The sequence below is a fragment of the Nicotiana tabacum genome, chromosome 3 (genome assembly GCF_000715075.1).
Source record: "Nicotiana tabacum cultivar K326 chromosome 3, ASM71507v2, whole genome shotgun sequence".
In the NCBI taxonomy this organism is placed as follows: Eukaryota; Viridiplantae; Streptophyta; class Magnoliopsida; order Solanales; family Solanaceae; genus Nicotiana; species Nicotiana tabacum.
The window spans coordinates 172,744,201-172,762,256 of NC_134082.1; the positions used below are offsets into that span (position 1 = coordinate 172,744,201).

The 18,056-nt window shown below is 36.4% G+C and overlaps 1 protein-coding gene across 1 annotated transcript; it reads left to right on the plus strand.

The window, feature by feature from the left end:
- The first annotated feature begins 16,084 nt into the window (after positions 1-16,084).
- LOC107831261 (putative expansin-B2) lies at positions 16,085-17,697 on the plus strand. Its single transcript, XM_016659014.2, has 4 exons — positions 16,085-16,229; positions 16,598-16,710; positions 17,016-17,212; positions 17,367-17,697. The coding sequence occupies exons 1-4, from the start codon at positions 16,085-16,087 to the stop codon at positions 17,695-17,697; spliced, it is 786 nt and encodes a 261-aa protein (XP_016514500.2).
- Positions 17,698-18,056: the final 359 nt, after the last annotated feature.

The window sequence follows — 18,056 nt, forward strand, 5'->3', positions numbered from 1 at the left end:
CACCGAACCTTCACATAAGAGATGACACTACGGGTAGAATGACCAGGAGTCCCTCTCCACTCTAAGCGAGGCATACCCGGTAAGGCTAAGGTCACAGTCTTGGCATGACAGTCCAAGATAGCGTGGTAAGGTGATAACCAGTCATCCCCAATATAACATCGAAATCAACCATGTCTAAAAGAAACAAATCTACACGAGTCTCAAGACCCCCAATCACCACAATACAAGAACGATGGACTCGATTAACTACAATAGAGTCACCCACCGGTATAGACACATAAACGGGAAAACTCAATGAATCGCTAGGCATAACCAGGTACGGCGCAAAATAAGATGACACATACGAGTAGGTGGACCCTAGATCAAATAACACTGAAGCATCTCTATCACAAACCAGAATAGTACCTGTGATAACCGCATCTGAAGCCTCTTCCTCAGGCCTGGCTGGAAAAGCATAACATCCGGGCTGGGCCCCACCACCCTGGGCTCCATCTCTGGGATGACCTGCAGCTGGCTGGCCTCCACCTCTAGCGGCCTGAGCTCCACCTCTAAATCCTCTACCTCCACTTCTAGCATCTTTACCCCCACCCCTAGCTGGCTTGGCGGTCTGTGGAACACCTGGTGCTTGGACCATAGCACAAGAACCCTGCTGCTGCGACTGAGTACCCACCAACCTCGGACAAGTCCTCCTGATATGACCATACTCAACACACTCAAAATATCCACCTGAGTGTTGTGGCTGAGGAAACTGAGACTGACCCTAGCGACCCGAATGACCATCCAGAAAACTCTGGAGCGGCGGTGCACTGATAGGAGCTGGTGGTGCACTGTAGGACTGCTGATCGGAATACCGTATCTGGGGACCACGGCTATCTGAAGTGTCGTGAGAGACCTGAAGAGCTGACTGAAAGGGCCTAGGAGGATGGCCTCTACCATATGAATCCTTGCCTCTAGACGAGGCACAACTGAATCTACCTGAATGACGGGGCCTCTTATTCGACCCATGACCACCTCCCTACGACAAGACCATCTCCACTCTAGGGCCACATTAGCCGCCTCCTGAAAAATGATCTCACTCCCAGCCTCCCTAGCCATCTGAAGGCGAATCAGCTAAATAAGACCATCAATAAACCTCCCCACCCTCTCTCTCACGGTAGGAAGTATGACAAGGGCATGGCGAACTAAGTCGATGAACCTGGTCTCATACTGGGTAACCGTCATGGAACCCTGCTGGAGGTGCTCAAACTTCCTTCGATAAGCCTCTCGCTGAGTAATAGGGAGAAACTTCTCCAAAAATAGCTGTGTGAATTGCTCCCAAGTCAAGGCGATCTGGCTGGTCTAGCTAAGCAATAATCCCTCCACCAAGTCTTGGCGGATCCAGATAAGCAAAATATAGAAAAATCGACCCCATTGGTCTCAACAATACCCATGTTCCTGAGAACCTCGTGGCAGCTATCTAGATAATCCTGGGGGTCCTCAGTAGATGCACTACTAAAAATGGAAGTGGAGCTTGGTGAACCTATCCAGCCTCCACAAAGCATCGGCAGACATAGCCGCTCTATCACCGGTCTGAGCTACCACACCCGGCTAAACTGCTCTAATTGGCTGAACCGCTGGAGTCTGAATTTGAGGAGCTACCTGCTCCAGAGTGCGAGTAGCAGGAGTCTGGGCCCCTCCTCCAGCCTAAGAGATGGCTGGTGCTACAGGAAGCAAGCCCGCTCGGGTCACACTCTTCATGAGGCCCACTAATCGGACAAGAGCATCCTAAAGGACTGGGGTAGCAATAAACCCCTCTGGGACCTGAGTTGGGCCCACCGGAGCTGCTGGGGCCGGAACCTCATCATCAAAGTCAACCTGAGGCTCCACTACTGGGGCTGCTGCTCGGGGCTGAGCTCTACCCCTACCTCGGCCTCTGGCACGGCCTCGACCTCGCCCTTTGCCCCTCGCGGGAGCTACTGCTGGGGGCTCGAGCTGTTGAGAGGTAGATGAGGAAGTGCGTGTTCTCCCCATCTGCAAAAGAACAGAGTAGAAGTTCAATTAGCATTGAGAAACCAAATTGCACGACGAGAAAGAACAAATGTGAAGTTTTCTTAACTCTGTAGCCTCTAGAGGATAAATACAGACGTCTCCATACCGATCCCTCAGACCCTATTGAGCTTGTCCGTGAATTGTGAGACCCATGTAACCTAGAGCTCTGATACCAACTTGTCACGACCCGGATTCTCCACCCTCGGGAGTCGTGATGGCGCCTACTCGTAGAAGCTAGGCAAGCCATGAACTTAGAAATCATTAACTCCTTTATTTTAAAACTTCTTACCAATTATATTAACAAGGGAATAAACAGTTAAATAACAGCGGAATATAAAATTTAGCGGAAGTCTTAAATAAATAGAAAACGAAAATGTCTCAAAGACCATCGCGTGCCTCTAACCAGAACCTGGTATCACAACATTCATGAACTACTAAGAGTACTAAATACAACCGTTTGAAAGAAATATAAAACTGTTTATCTCGAATACATGAGATAACAGGATATAAAATAAGATAGAGGACGTCGGGCCTGCGGACGCTTACAAGGCTAACTCGGTGTCTCGGTGGACTGAAGGCTGGCTCCCGAGCTACTGTTGCTGACCAAAGGCTACTCCGATATCTGCACAGAGTGCAAAGTGTAGTATCAACACAACCGACCCCATGTGCTGGTAAGTGCCTGGCCTAACCCCGGCGAGGTAGTGACGAGGCTAGGACCAAACTCCAGATAAATCTATGCAGTTATATAATATACAATGGAAATATAAACAGGTAATAACAGTTTAAAAGGGAGGGGGAAACATGCTTCGGGGAAACATATCAATTCTATCAGAAACTTAATAAAGTATGAAAGAACACTCGATGTCTACAATCAATACAACGACACTACTGTTGGGCGCGCAACCCGATCCCTTATCCTTTAACATTGTTGCGACGTGCAACCCAATCCACATATGTAACTATTGCGGCGTGCAACCCGATCCAATATAATATATGTTGCGGCGTGCAACCCGATCAAATATAATATCTGTTGCGGCGTGAACCCGATCCAATATAATATCTGTTGTGACGTGCAACCCGATCCAATATAATATCTGTTGCGGAGTGCAACCCGTTCCACATATATAATATCTGTCAACAATAATCATAATTAACCGTCTCCGCAAGGGATCAACAATAGATTACATTATCCCGGCAAGGGAACTCAACAGTACAAGTATATACGTCCCGACAAGGGAGAAACAGCCATAACCAAACTTGTTCCAACTTCTAACTATCTCAACTATAACTCAACAAATTTCAACATCTAACTACCTCAGCTATAACTAAACTTGTTACAACACCTAGCTACCCAGCTATAACCAAACTTTTTACAATACCTAACACGAAGAATCATCAACTTAAGCGTCCGTAATATCAATTAAGAACACAATGCAAGGGAACCTCAACTCAACAATAGCCCGGCAAGGGGGCAACATAATGATCTCTTTTCTTTCTCACTTTTCCTTCACAATTCACTTCACAACTCGAGCCAATGCTCTAAGGTTTCGATTATCACTTATACTTTCACAATTCGTTATACAACTGGAGCCAACGCTCCTCAATGTTCATAGGTCACAAATTCTTCCACAACGTTACACAATAAATAGAAATCTTCACCAAGGCATGAATAATACAACGAGATCATGAAAATCACAAGATAAGACTCACGGTCATGTTTGACACCAACGTATAGATACTCGTCATCATGCCTATACGTCGTACTCGACAAGAAGCAAATAGCAAATACGACACAACTCCTAATCCCTCAAGCTAATGTTAGACCAAACACTTACCTCGATGCCTCGAACACAACTCAAGCTTCAATTATAGCTTTACCCCTCGATTCCTCCACCAATTCGCTCGTATCTAGCCACAAGTTACTTACTTACATCAATAAACGCTAAATGAATCAATTTGAATGCATGAAAAATGAGTTTTTCAAAGTTTTACCCAAAAAGTCAAAATCGCCCCCGGGCCCACGTGGTCAAAAGCCGAGATTCAAACCAAAACCCGATTACGCATTCCCCCACGAGCTCAAATATATAATTTATTTTGAAATCTGACCTCAAATCGAGGTCCAAATCCCCAATTTTTGAAAAACCTAAGTTCTACCCAAAACACCCAATTTCCCCATGAAAATCATTGATTTGAAATTGAAATCATGTTAAAAGATGTTAATGATTGAAGAAAACTAGTTAAAAAATGACTTACAATTGATTTGGAGAAGAAAGGTTGTTTGAAAAATCGCCTCTTATGTTTTTGGGGGGTTTTGAAAAATAAAAAATGGCTGAAAATCCTGTCTATTTGTACCCCTCTCAGACCCCCTGTGCGGACCGCACAAAATAGACTGCGGCCGCACAGGTCTTCCTGATGTACTACGGTCCAGTGCCCTGTGCGGACCGCACGAAATGGACCGCGGCCGCAGTGGAGCCCACCGCGGACTGCAAGAAATTGAGCGCGGCCGCAAAGGTTTGGCCTTGCTCATCGCGGACCGTATAAATCCCATCGCGGTCACGGAGCCCCCACCGCACCGTGAAGCTTCCACCGCGGACCGCGAAGCCTGGCTTCAGAGACCTGCAACTTCTGGTTTTTAAGTCTAAAACATCCCGAACCTACCCGAAACTCACCCAAGCCCTCGGAACTCCAAACCAAGTGTGCATACTAACTCAAAAATATCATATGGGCCTACTGGTGCGATCATATCATCAAAATAACATGTAAAATCATGAATTAAACCTCAAAACTCAACATTTTCATCAAGATCTCTCAAAGTTCGTAACTCCTCAACCGGAAGTTCAATTCACGTTAAATAAACTTCGTTTTTCATCAAATTTCACAGAAACGTCTTAAATCATATATAAGACCTGTACCGGGCGCCGAACCAAAATACAGGCCCGATACCATCATGTTCTACTCAAATTTCATTTCAAATTTCCTTAAACAATTTCAGAAAATAATTTTCTTTGAAAATTCATTTCTCGGGCCTGGGAACTCGGAATTCGATTCCAGGCATACGCCCAAGTCCCATATTTCCCTACGGACCCTCCGGGACCGTCAAATCATGGGTCCGGGTCTGTTTACCCAAAACGTTGACCAAAGCCAAATTAGCTCATTTTATAATCAAAACTTATCATTTTTCACTGATTATCGTATTTAAGCTTACCGGCTACGCGCCCGGACTTCGCACGCAAATCGAGGTGACTCTAAATAAGATTTTCAAGGCCTCGGAACATGAAATTTCGTTTTAAAACACTAATAAACCCCTCCATCTTTTAGTTGTACAGCAAAGAATAACACCTGTCTCAAAGTCATAATACAAGTATGAATGGGCAAAAGAGTAGCTTATACTAGTAAGCAGTAAGAGAACCAAGAAAAAAGAGAAGATAATTCTTCTTCAACTTACATGTCACATTAAAGAAGGAATTTTTACACCATATAGAAAACCTTAGTACCCTATTTATTTTAAATAAATACTATTTTAAAATATTACATCCTATAAATACCTTTTATCTTTTATAGCAAAAAATCTAAATATAGTTACATCCTATAATTAAGGCACCATATATGCTAAATATTATTTTTCTCTCTCCCTTTTTGTATTTTCTCTCACATAATTACCGTGTATCTATAAACCCCAATGCAATCTCTCTCTTTTTGCACACAACCAGACTCTCTTCTCCCACAAACCCTATGAAGTCGTCGGCGGTGAAGTCGAGTGCTACTGCTCGAAGATTAAAAACGTTCGAGCTCGAGCAAGCAAAATCAGAGCGAAAGGCATTCGAATGAAATCACTCGCGAAGTCTCTTACCCCTTGGCGAGTTTTGCTGGTAAAAGCTTGAAGCTTTGCCCCTTGGCGATGCGAACGACGAAGTTAGAAAGCAAAACCGAGAACGACACTCCTATTAGTTTAATTTTAATTTTAATTTAAGAAATTTTACACCCTATAGAAAATCTTAGTATTCGAATGTATATTTCAGCTGTATTCATTTGTATTCAGGTTTAATCAGTTGTATTTAACTATTTTATTCAGCAGTAGTTAGTTGTATTCAAGTGTTTTATACAACTGTATTCAGTTGTAGTTAGTTATATTCAACTATTTTATTCAGCAGAAGTTAGTTGTATTTTGTTGCATTCAAGAGTTTATTCGGCTGTATTCAATTGTATTTTTGTTGTATTCAATTGTTTTATTTAGATGAATTAAGTTGTATTTTGTTGTATTCAACTGTATACAGTTCTACTCAACTGTATTATTCATATGTATTTCTCTTTATTCAACTATAATCTTTATTATGTATCTTTCAAATACAGATTAATGAGGGATCATTTTAGTTCGTTGAGTTAAATTAGGAGAATATCATGTGATTTTATTTCCTTCCATTTTTAGCGCAGATACGTTACTGTATTTAATGTTAATGTCGCTTGAATACAGCTAAATACATGTCAAACTTAGCTGGAATTTCAGTTTTTACGCTTATATTTTTAGTTGTATTAATGAATACAACAACTTAAATACATGAAATACATTGTATAAAAATATAAAAGGTATCTATAACACGTAATATAGCAAAGGATATCTATAAATAGCTAATTAGACCAAAAAGATGATGCTTTATGAAAAATTCTCATTAAAGAATGACAAAGAATGCCCGCCCAATACTTAGACAATTTTTTTCGCAAAATAAAACTTATTAATCTAGTTCCTAACATAACCATAACCATAACCATATACGATCATTTCGTTGATCTCATCCAAGTTGATTAACTAGGAAATGATGTTAAAGCAGCACCAAAACTTGCAGAAGCAATATATGCATAGTTGGTTTCTAAATCCTACAACAGAGCCTCAAGTAACTACGCATGTTTATGAATTACTAGTTTTTGGATACGTGCGTTGCACGTGTATCCCTGTTAATTAGTACAAACTTTTTACAATCATATTAAAGGTTAAAAAGTGCAAGCTGAATTAGCAAAATGTGAAATAAATACTACTGCTATATATGACAGCATAGTTTGTTAAACACAAATTTATATTTAGATATATTATAAAAATAAAAATAAAAAGGTCAATATAGAGACTGATAATTATACTGTAAAGCAAAGTGATAATATGACGGTGAAAATTGATTACCTAGAAATTTGATCTGCCTCACTCTTATTCTAAACAAAAGAGTTAAATCGTTTTTGATTGCATTACATACACATCCTATTACATGAATAATAAATTTAGAATTGAGCATACATGATGATAATCATAATATGGATGACAAAGTTTATTAATACAGATCCACATCTATGCTTCATTCCAAACGATTTCGTGAAACTAAACTTTCCTGAGTCGCACTTTTATTTTTTCTAGGATATTCTCGATTTACAACGAAGCAACCAGCAAAATTCCATCAGACAAACAACAATTAAGATTAATTTACCTTGCTAATATCACTTCAAGCGTGAATCATCAATCTTAGAAATTGAATGATCATCAACAATAACCATCAAATCATCCATTAACATTTAACAATTCGAACATATAACTTTAGCATAGTGATAGTTTCAGAATTTAATAAAGATGGAATTTCAAACCAATTTAACAATTATACATGCTAGATCTGTGAACTTGAACAGAATCGGAAAATGAACAAGTAAGATTTTCATTCATGATTTCAGCCTTTTTTATGAAGAAATAGTATAGATTCAAGAATGTGTACCTAACCTTGAAACAGCCGATAAAGGGTAGAAATGACACAAATAAACCTTGAAACAGCCAATAAAGGGCAGAAATGGCACAAATAAACCTTGAAACAGACGATAAAGGGCAGAAATGGCGATGAAGGAAGCTCAGCTATGACTTTGATAGCAAACGGCAGAGAACAACAGTGAACCTCAACTTCAATCCAAAAATAGCTGAGAATCCCATAAATTCTCCAATAAACACGAGTACACGACCGAAATCAGAAAGTTTTTTTTTTTTTTAACCTTTTATGACTTTAGAACCCAAACCAACAGAAAAATCGGCTAAGAAAATTGAAGAAGAGGAGTTTTAAAAACAAACTAGAGCCCCGTTTTTCTATAAGCTATATTCGATATTTAATACTAACTGTATAGTATAAAAGCTATATTCGATATATATATATATATAATATTAAATTGATTTAAGATTCTAAATTTTAATATTCAATATTTAATACTAAGTGTATAGTATAAAAGCTATATTCGATATATAGTGTAATTATCAATAATTATTATAAACTACGTACAAAATAATCTTAAGGAATTTTCAATGAAATACACATTTAGGTAGTGTTATTATCAATTTAGAATAAATCATCGGCAAATCCACTTATGCTTAGTGTAATTATCCATTTATATAAGCTAATCGTCACTAATACACCTCTACGTAATGTAATTATCAATTTACGATCGAATTGAACCTAACATTACTTAAGGATACTGCCAAGCCACTTATACTTAGTGTAATGTCAATCTATAAGCTAATTACAACTAATACACTTACTAATTACTATAAGCGACAGAAAAAGGTCCGTCGGTACTGCTGCGTCGGTAAACAACTGTTTTTTAGTAGTGTGTATAGTATATATAGTAGATTTCATATCTATATATATATATATATATATATATATATATATATATATATATATATATATATATATATATGTATGTATGTATGTATGTATGTATGTAGTAATTTAGTAAATGGTAGCTATGGCAAGCTAATAATCACTAAAACATAGTGGTTTCTGAAAATTTCTCATTAATTATTCTACCTACTAATAATCACTATATGTACATCTTATATAAGTTGTATATAGATGTATATATAGTATAGTATAGTATAGTGTGTGTATATATACACACACACATAGATATAGGACATAGTGTCCACATAAAAGTAATTTTAAAACACACACACAAAATATACCGCTAATACACTTCTGCTTAGTGTAATTCTTAGGTATAAGCTAATTAATTAGTAATAGTTCTTAAGACTACTACTGATAAACTTTTAGTTAATAGGTGTAATTACTAATAGATAGGCTAATCAATCATTAATTACTTAAGCATACCACTAATATGCATCTGCTTTATGTAATTATCAATTTATAAGCTAATCAGTCGCTAACATTTCTTACTGATATTACTAATACACTCTTACTTAGTGTAATTCTTAATGCATAATCTAATGAATCAGTAATAGTTTTTAAGACTATACTAATACATACTTAATTAGTATAATTATCAATGTATAGGCTAATGAATCACTAGCGCTACTTCAGGATACCACTAATATTACTTAACGTTACCACTAATAAACCTCCACTTACTTTAATTATCAAATTAAAGGTAAACAATTACAAACATTTCTCACAAATATCATTAATACACTTCCATTTAGTGTATAATTATCAATGTATCGGCTAATCAATCACTAACGTTACTTATATAAGGATATCACTAGTTTAATAATTATTAACGTTACTTAAGGACACCGTTAATACACTTCTACTTACAGTAATTATCAATTTATAAGATTTTCGAGGACATGACACTTGATAAGAACATGTGGAGGGCGAGTATTAGGGTTGAAGGTTAGGAGGCAGTTGAGTCTTGCCTTACGTCATTATTTTGAGAGACTAGTTTGGTAGGAATACTATTTTGCTTTTGCTTTGTATCTTTCTTGTGGCTTTCATGTTGTTTCTGAAACTATGATTTCTGTGGTGTTATTGATATTGTCTCCTTTTGTCTTTTTGTCTTGAGCCGAGGGTCTTTCGGAAAGAGCCTCTCTACTCCCTCGGGGTAAGGGTAAGGTCTGCGTACACACTACCCTCCCCAGACCTCACTAGTGGGATTTCACTGAGTCGTTGTTGTTGTTGTTGTAAGATAAACCTTCACTAATATTTCTTACGGAAACGACTAATACACTTTTTACCGAGGGACTTACCGACAGCCTCATTCTATATTGTGTAATAAAAAATACAAAATAATTATCTATATGATTATACATTTAAATTACTGACGGAAGTCCATCGGTACTGTAAGAACAAAATTCAAATTATTATGTAAATGCAGTAGGATTGACTACGTCGATAACTTTATTTTCTTTTTCATTTATTTTTTTATATATATTTATACACACACATACATAGATATAGGACATAGCGTCCATATAAAAGTATTTAAAACCTCTTTATTATTTACACACACAAATACTATTAAATTTATATTTTAATTTGTATAAAAGCATTTTTCCGACCATATTGAATTATAATTATTTTGGTTGGTTAATTAAATATATATTAAATTTATATTTTAATTTGTATAAAAGCATTTATCAGACCGAATTCGATCGGAAATATTGAATTATAATTATTTTGGTTGGTTAATTAAATATATATAATTTTTGTCTTGGGCGGGAAACAAAAAATTCAAACTTTCCAACCGAATTCGATCGGAAATTTGGAAAAGTTTTAATAAGTAATTATTTTTGTACATTATATACAAGTATGACCAAATATTTGACCAATTTCTGACCGAATTCGATCGGAAATTTGGTAAATTTTTGATAAATAATTATTTTGTATATTATATACAAGTATGACCAAATATTTGACCAATTTCCGACCGAATTCGGTAGGAAATTTGATGTGATGACCCAAAAGGTCATCACTTGTTTTAAAAGTAAATTTTGCATTTCGAGGCCTTAAAAACCTCTTTCGGCATTACCTCGATTTGCGTGAGTAGTCTGGGAACGTAGCCAGAAAGCCATTTTGTGAAAATTTGTGAAAAATGATGAATTTTGCATTTAAAATGAGTTTATGTTGACTTTGGTCAACATTTTAGGTAAACGGACCTGGACTCGTGATTTGACGGTCCCGGAGGGTTCGTAGGAAAATATGGAATTTGGACGTATGCCCGGAATCGAATTCCGAGATCCCAAGCCCGTGAAATAAATTTTTAAAGAAAATTATTTTTTGAAATTATTTCTGAGTTTTTGAAATAAAATGTGTTGAAAACTTGATGATATTGGGCCTGTATTTTGGTTCTGGCGCATGGTACAGGTCTTACATGTGATTTAAGATAAGTCTGTGAAATTTGGTAAGAAACGGACTTGAAACGACGTGAATCGGATCGTTTTTGAGAAAAATTAGAAAATTTGAAGTTCTTAAGAAATTTCATGATTTTGATGCTAAATTCATAGTTGTTGATGTTATTTTGATGATTTTAATGCACGAGCGAGTCCGTATGATAATTTTAGGTTGGTGTGCATGTTTGGTTTGGAGCCCCGAGGGCTCGTGTGATTTTTGGATAGGCCACGGATTGGAATTTGGACTTAGGATGTTGCAGATTTTATCCGGTATGCTTCAGGCCTTGCGAAGCCTAGCTCGAAAATGCGAACAATGAGTCGCAAATGCGTGAAGTGGCCTAGGATGCCTTGGGTCGCAAATGCGACGACTTTATCGCAAAAGCGATTCCGCAAATGCGAAAGTCCCTTCGCAAATGCGAAGATGCCCTGAACTCCCCCAGTCGTTGCAAATGCGACAAATTTATCGCAAAAGCGACTTCGCAAATGCGAAAGTCCCTTCACAAATGCGAGCTTAGCAGAGACTGGGTTCGCAATTGCGAACCCTAATTGCAATTGCGATACCTACAATCTATAAGTTCATAACTTAGACGCATTTTCAACCATTTTTTACATCTTCTCAAAACATAAACTCTCTAGGGCGATTTTTCAAAGACAACTTCTTTTCCAAATCGATTGTAAGTGATTTCTAACTAATGTTCTTCAATCTTCAACATCTTTTCACATGATTTCAACTCAAAATCAATGATTTTCATGGGGAAAATTGGGTGTTTTGGGTAGAACCTAGATTTTTCAAAAATTAGGGATTTGAACCTCGATTTGAGGTCCGATTTCAAAACAAATTATATATTTGGGTTCGTGGGGGAGTGGGTAATCGGGTTTTGGTTCAAACCTCGGGTTTTGACCATGTGGGCCGGGGGCGATTTTTGACTTTTTGGGTAAAACTTTAGAAAAACTCATTTTCATGCATTAGAATTGATTTATTTAGCATTTATTGATGTAATTAAGTAACTTGTGGCTAGATACGAGTGAACTGGTGGTGGAATCACGAGGTAAAGCGATAGTAGAGGCTTGAATCGTATTCGTGGCATTGAGGTAAGTGTTTGGTCTAACCTTAGCTTGAGGGATTAGGAGTTGAGTCATATTTGCTACATGTTATTTGTTGAGTACGACGTATAAGCATGGTGACGAGTATCTATACGTTGGTCTCAAGCATGACCGTGAGTCTTAAATTGAAATTGTTGTGTTCTTGATAATTCCTACGAATGCCTAAGTTATTGATTCTCTGAGTTGAATAAGGATTATGATTATCCTCGTGGAAATTACTTATGGTTGAGTATTAGTGCTAGTTGAGGTAGTTAGACGTTCGAACAAGTTTGGTTATAGCTGATTTTCCCTTGCCGGGATAGTGTTGTTTCTTTATTGATCCCTTGCCGGGACTCTTGTTGTGATTAGTGTTGAACTGTATATGTGGATCGGGTTGCGCGCTGTAACAATATTATATTTGGATCGGGTTGCACACCGCAACAATATTATATTTGGATCGGGTTGCACGTCGCAACAATAATATAATGGGATCGGGTTGCACGCTGCAACAGTGATAAATGATATGGATCGGGTTGCACGCCGCAACAGGGTTATTATATTTTGGGATCGGGTTGCGCGCCGCAACAATTGATAATACAAGGTGTTTATAGATTGGTTACAAGTTCCTTATTGTTTTGCTGTAAATTCTAAATTGTTCTTATGCTTTTCTCGTAATTTACTGTTGGTACTGATATTCCCCCACAGCATGTACCCCCTCCCATCTTTACTTGTTATTCCTATTTTATTTTTTCCGTTGCATATTATATAACTGCACAGGTTTATTTGGTAGTCTGGTCCTAGCCTCGTCACTAATTCGCGGGGGTTAGGCCAGGCACTTACTAGCACATGGGGTCGGTTGTGCTGATACTACATTCTGTACTATGTGTAGATCCCGGAGCGGCAGCTTTTGGACCGTAGCATTAGGTGGTTGCTTTCAGTCCAGCTAGAGATCCCGAGGTAGTCCTACAGGCGTCCGCAGGCCCGGCGTTCTCTTCTATCTCTATGTGTATTCTGTTTTTATTTGCTGCCGAGACAGATTTTACTTTCTTTTATTCATAGACAGTCCGTGATATTGTGACACCAAATTCTGGGTAAAGATGTATGTTGACATTGTTGTAATGTTTATGGTTAATTTACCAGATTAAGTCTTCCGCTTGTATCTATTTATCGTTAATATTTCACTGTTAATCACATGTTAGTTTAAATTATTAAAAGGGATAAATAAAAGGGTTAGTGATTCTCTATTACACGGCTTGCCTAACTTTCACGAGTAGGCGCCATCACGACTCTCGAGGATGGGAAATCCGTGTCGTGACATTTGATAAACTTTTAATAAATAATTATTTTTTTACATAATATACAAGTATGACCAAATATTTGACCAATTTTCGACCGAAATCGGTCGAAAATTTTATTTTTTTGCTGTCAGGCAATTTTTGTTGACTTTTGCGACCAAATACTCTTATATCCGACTGATTTTGGTTGGAATACCTTGGACGGAAATCACCTGATTTCTAGTAGTGACTATTATCGGACTACTAGTAGGTGTCGAAGTCGACCTCTCGTCTCTACTTCTTCGAGATTAGACGGGATACTTACTGGATACACGTTGTTTTCGTACTCATACTACACTTGCTGTACATTTTTGTTGCACAAGTTCATGTGTGGCTAGTGTCTTAGCAGTATAGCGGCACGGTTGATACGGAGACTTAGGTGAGCTGCATTTATCTAGGCGACCTGCAACCAGCAGAGTCTCCTTCAGAGTATTGTACTGTATTTCCATTCCTGTCCACTTTGTATTCCGGATAGTTACTGTATTTTATTTCATTCCCTAGTAAATGCTCATGCACTTGTGACACCGGGTTCTGGGATGATTATGGGGTATTCTATATTAACTTCTAAACATTTATTTATTTTGTAAAGATTACCTTTTACTAGCCAAATTGAAGGAAGGTCATAGTTTTCACAATTATTTAAATGAGAATTTAATTAAGTATATATAATTGGCTTGTCTGACAACGGTGTCCGACGCCATCACGATTCTTAGAGAATTTTGGGTCGTGACAGATACTATATTCCCAACCAACGTTTCACGAGTCATTATTTTTGCTTTCCATACTTCCATCGACTTTGATTCCGTTAGAAAGTTTAAAGGAAAAAACATCGGAAAATTAGGGGTTTGAAATATGATACTTGATATGAAGAAATGGTTCTATATAAGAACTATTTTAGATATATACTAAAATATTATGTTCCACATGAAAATAAAAGAAACGTTTCTTCGTATATATGTTTGGCGAATGAGAGAGAGAGAAACTAAGTCAAAGACCAATAAGCAAACTATAAATGACGAATTCTTTACTGAATACAGTGAAAGCTAGCTTCTCTTCCTGGGAAAAATTGAAAAAAAATATCTTAGGAATTATAAGCATGTCGATGCTTTCTTACGATTCCAAATAAAAAGGATTTGAAGAAAAAGAGTTGAATAATGGTTGTATTTGAAGCAATTTCACGAATCAAACATTCGTTAAATGCCAATGAATCAATATATTATTTTTTTTTTGTACACTTGACCCCTTATTTTAATTTATTGTACATTTGACAGTCAGTGCATATAGCATCTCGCATTCACGCAGAATCCGGGGAAGGACCGTACCGTTGTCTTCCAATGGTTAAATTTCTGGATTACTAATACACGTATTCTTATTCCACATTCTAGATTTTCGCATAATTTAATATGGATATTATCTAGTATTATTAACCAAACACTATATGAGGAATTTTATGTTGTAATTAATTATTCGTATACAGTAAGCAAACACTATATTATCTTATGCCAGATATTGTATTGAAATTAATTCTTTTTATACACCAACTAACGGTGCCTAATTATTTAGATTGACACTTGTTGACAGGTTTGTGATGTAGTCTAAGCTAAGGACAAGCGGAGATGTGTTACCCTCTAAATGCTCATTTTGACTAAATTTAACATATCAATTAGTTAGAAAATTGCGAGAAAAATTCTAATATCTTACTGGATAGTCATGTATATGTGGAAGCAAGCGTATACATGATTTTAAAGTTACAATTGAGATCAGATCAGTTTGAGCTTCAAATAATTTATGGACGTGTGTATGATTTTCCAAAATTGCATTGAACAAATGTTTCATATTGTAGGTGTTCTGTACTAATTTGGAGTGTATCATTTTCTTGCAGGAACCCTCTCAAGTTACATGCTCAATAACTTATAAACACATTTGTTATATAAGGGTAGCAATGCTCGTTATAAAAGAAAAGGAGGAGGTTTAGCACTGCAAAAATTTCTTATGAAAAACGTTTAATCATTTGAAAAAATTAATTCAAGTATTTATTAATCAATATCTTTTTTCTTCTGCTCTTCTCAACTTATGGTTAGTTGTTATGCATTTCGATATGTTTACTACATGCCTCTTGCTTTGTGGTGTAGAGATCTTAAATCATATAGTGTTTAGTTGGCATATGACAAAAAGAAATAAAAGAATTAAAGAGATGATGAGAATCATGATCATGAGATGCAGTAAACTTTCAATCGCTATATGCTTTATAATCCTGCATTATAAATCTGCAAACTAAATAGTGAGGCAATAAAGTTCTTACCTTAAATTGGCAAAATGGTTAATTATTCATAATTCCTATCCTCAACTTTGGCAAAATGGTTTATTATTCATAATTAATATTCTCAACTAACTAATACTCTCTTTTTTACTATAAATAGTACCAATTAACATGGCACTACATAAGCAATTAGCAAAAATAATTATATCATCACTAATCACAGATAATTATTAGGTCATGGCTGCAAATTTTCCTCAGTGTCTTTTCCTTTTGATTTTTGTAGCTTTTTGCTCGTATTTGGTCAGATTTTCCTCTTGCCAACCAAGCGGTTATTCACAAGCTGTTGCAACTTTTTATGAAAATCCTACTAGTCCCGGGAGTGGTAATATCTTGAAATGTCGTTTATTTCTACTCTCTTTTTTCATAAGACTTATTTGGCTTACTTGATTAAAATTAAACTAAACTTGCTTTAAATTTCAAATATAATTTTGAAGGTAAATCATAGTTATTTTAATTATTGGCTATCTGAATTTTACCTTATTGGTGAGGTTTGATTTGCATCTTTTAATCCCCTTATCAATTTCCTCTTCCATCCCCCTACATAATAAAAGGAAAATATACGAATAGAATTTTGTAGACAAATATTCACCGAAATGGCTTGATCAATATAGTCTTGATTTTTACATACTTTATTAGTGATTCTAGGCCTAATGATAAAAACCATATATTGTTCTTACTTTTCTGTTCTAGGTGGAGCATGTGGGCTCGAAAATGACGTAGCAAGCGCTCCCTATAATGCAATGATCACTGCAGGAAATCAAGCTCTTTTTAAGCAAAGCTCTGAATGTGGAGCATGTTACCAGGTGTGTGTGTATAACATAAATTGGATAAAAATACATTTAAAATATACAAAGTTTTAAATCTCCTCATTAGAGAAAATATAGGTGCAAATTCCAAATGTAACATTTTAGATCTTTTTGAATTGTCTTGACAGAATTTCTGATTCCGCTATTGATCTTATGAATCTATAATTTGTAGAATAAATGTACCTTATTTTGCATGAGATGACAAGGAAATTAAACTCTAGACAAAAGCGAGAATGTGTATGAATATTTTATTTTTATGCATAAATGCATGACATCTCTATATTATTGGTATTATTTTTCAGGTGTTGTGCACTCAAGATCAAAATCCGCATTGTTCAGGGAATCCAATAATAGTAACCCTTACAGATGAGTGCCCTGGAGCATGCAATAATGATCCTGTTCACTTCGATATAAGTGGAATTGCCTTTGGAAAATTGGCAAAGGCTGGTGAGGCTTCACAACTATATAATGCAGGAAGAATCTCGATTTTTTACCAAAGGTGAGTTGTTTTACAAAAACTAAAATTTACTTCTTTGTTCCATCTTATAGGAAGTTTTTATATAGGAAGCAATAAATTAATTTTTTCTTCTTATTTTCCTTCTGATGAACACCAGTAATGCATTAATTTCTTTTATTTTTACTGAACCTTACAGGGTAGCATGTAATTACAACACAAATATCTTATTTAAGGTGGACAAAGGCTCCAATCCTAATTTCTTCGCAGTTACATCTGAAGCAGTAGATGGAGATGGTGACCTTTCTTTAGTTGAAATCCAAACAAGCAATTCGAGTTGGATACCAATGCAGCGAATGATTGGGGCAACTTGGAGTGTTGGCATACAACCAGATACACAGAAACCTCCCTTTTCCCTTAGACTTACTTCAGAAACAAAGCAGAGTGTCACCGCTCCAAATGTCATTCCAGACGGTTGGCAACCAAGATCAATTTACAAATCAAATGTCAACTTTCCCAATAATCTATAGGGTGAAAGTAATTAAGAATGGAATAATATTAGGGTATGATGTAGATTGTTGAATACCATTTATTTTACCTGCCCTATCAAGTATGATTAATAAAGTAAAAATACCTTCTTTAATTTATTTTGAATATGCGACTATTCTATTTCATGCCTTTTCTTTAATTTATTTTAAACTGGTGAATTTGTCTGCGGTCGCGTGATAGAAGGACCTCATCAAATTTATAAACTAATCTTTTTTTAATATTAAAATATTGAAGATATGTTAAAGATTTTTGTATCGAAATCTAAAAAGATTAGATTTTATTGTAATTCATCTAACTACTCACCAAAGTTTTATATTTTAGTTATGACTATGAGATTGTT

What these genes read in the sequence shown, in the direction of transcription:
- LOC107831261 (XM_016659014.2), top strand. Translation starts at nt 16,085, where the DNA reads ATGGCTGCAAATTTTCCTCAGTGTCTTTTCCTTTTGATTTTTGTAGCT. An exon ending in TCCTACTAGTCCCGGGAGTG is followed by an intron (nt 16,230 to 16,597) that starts GTAATATCTTGA and finishes TTTCTGTTCTAG; the next exon opens with GTGGAGCATGTGGGCTCGAA. An exon ending in AATGTGGAGCATGTTACCAG is followed by an intron (nt 16,711 to 17,015) that starts GTGTGTGTGTAT and finishes ATTATTTTTCAG; the next exon opens with GTGTTGTGCACTCAAGATCA.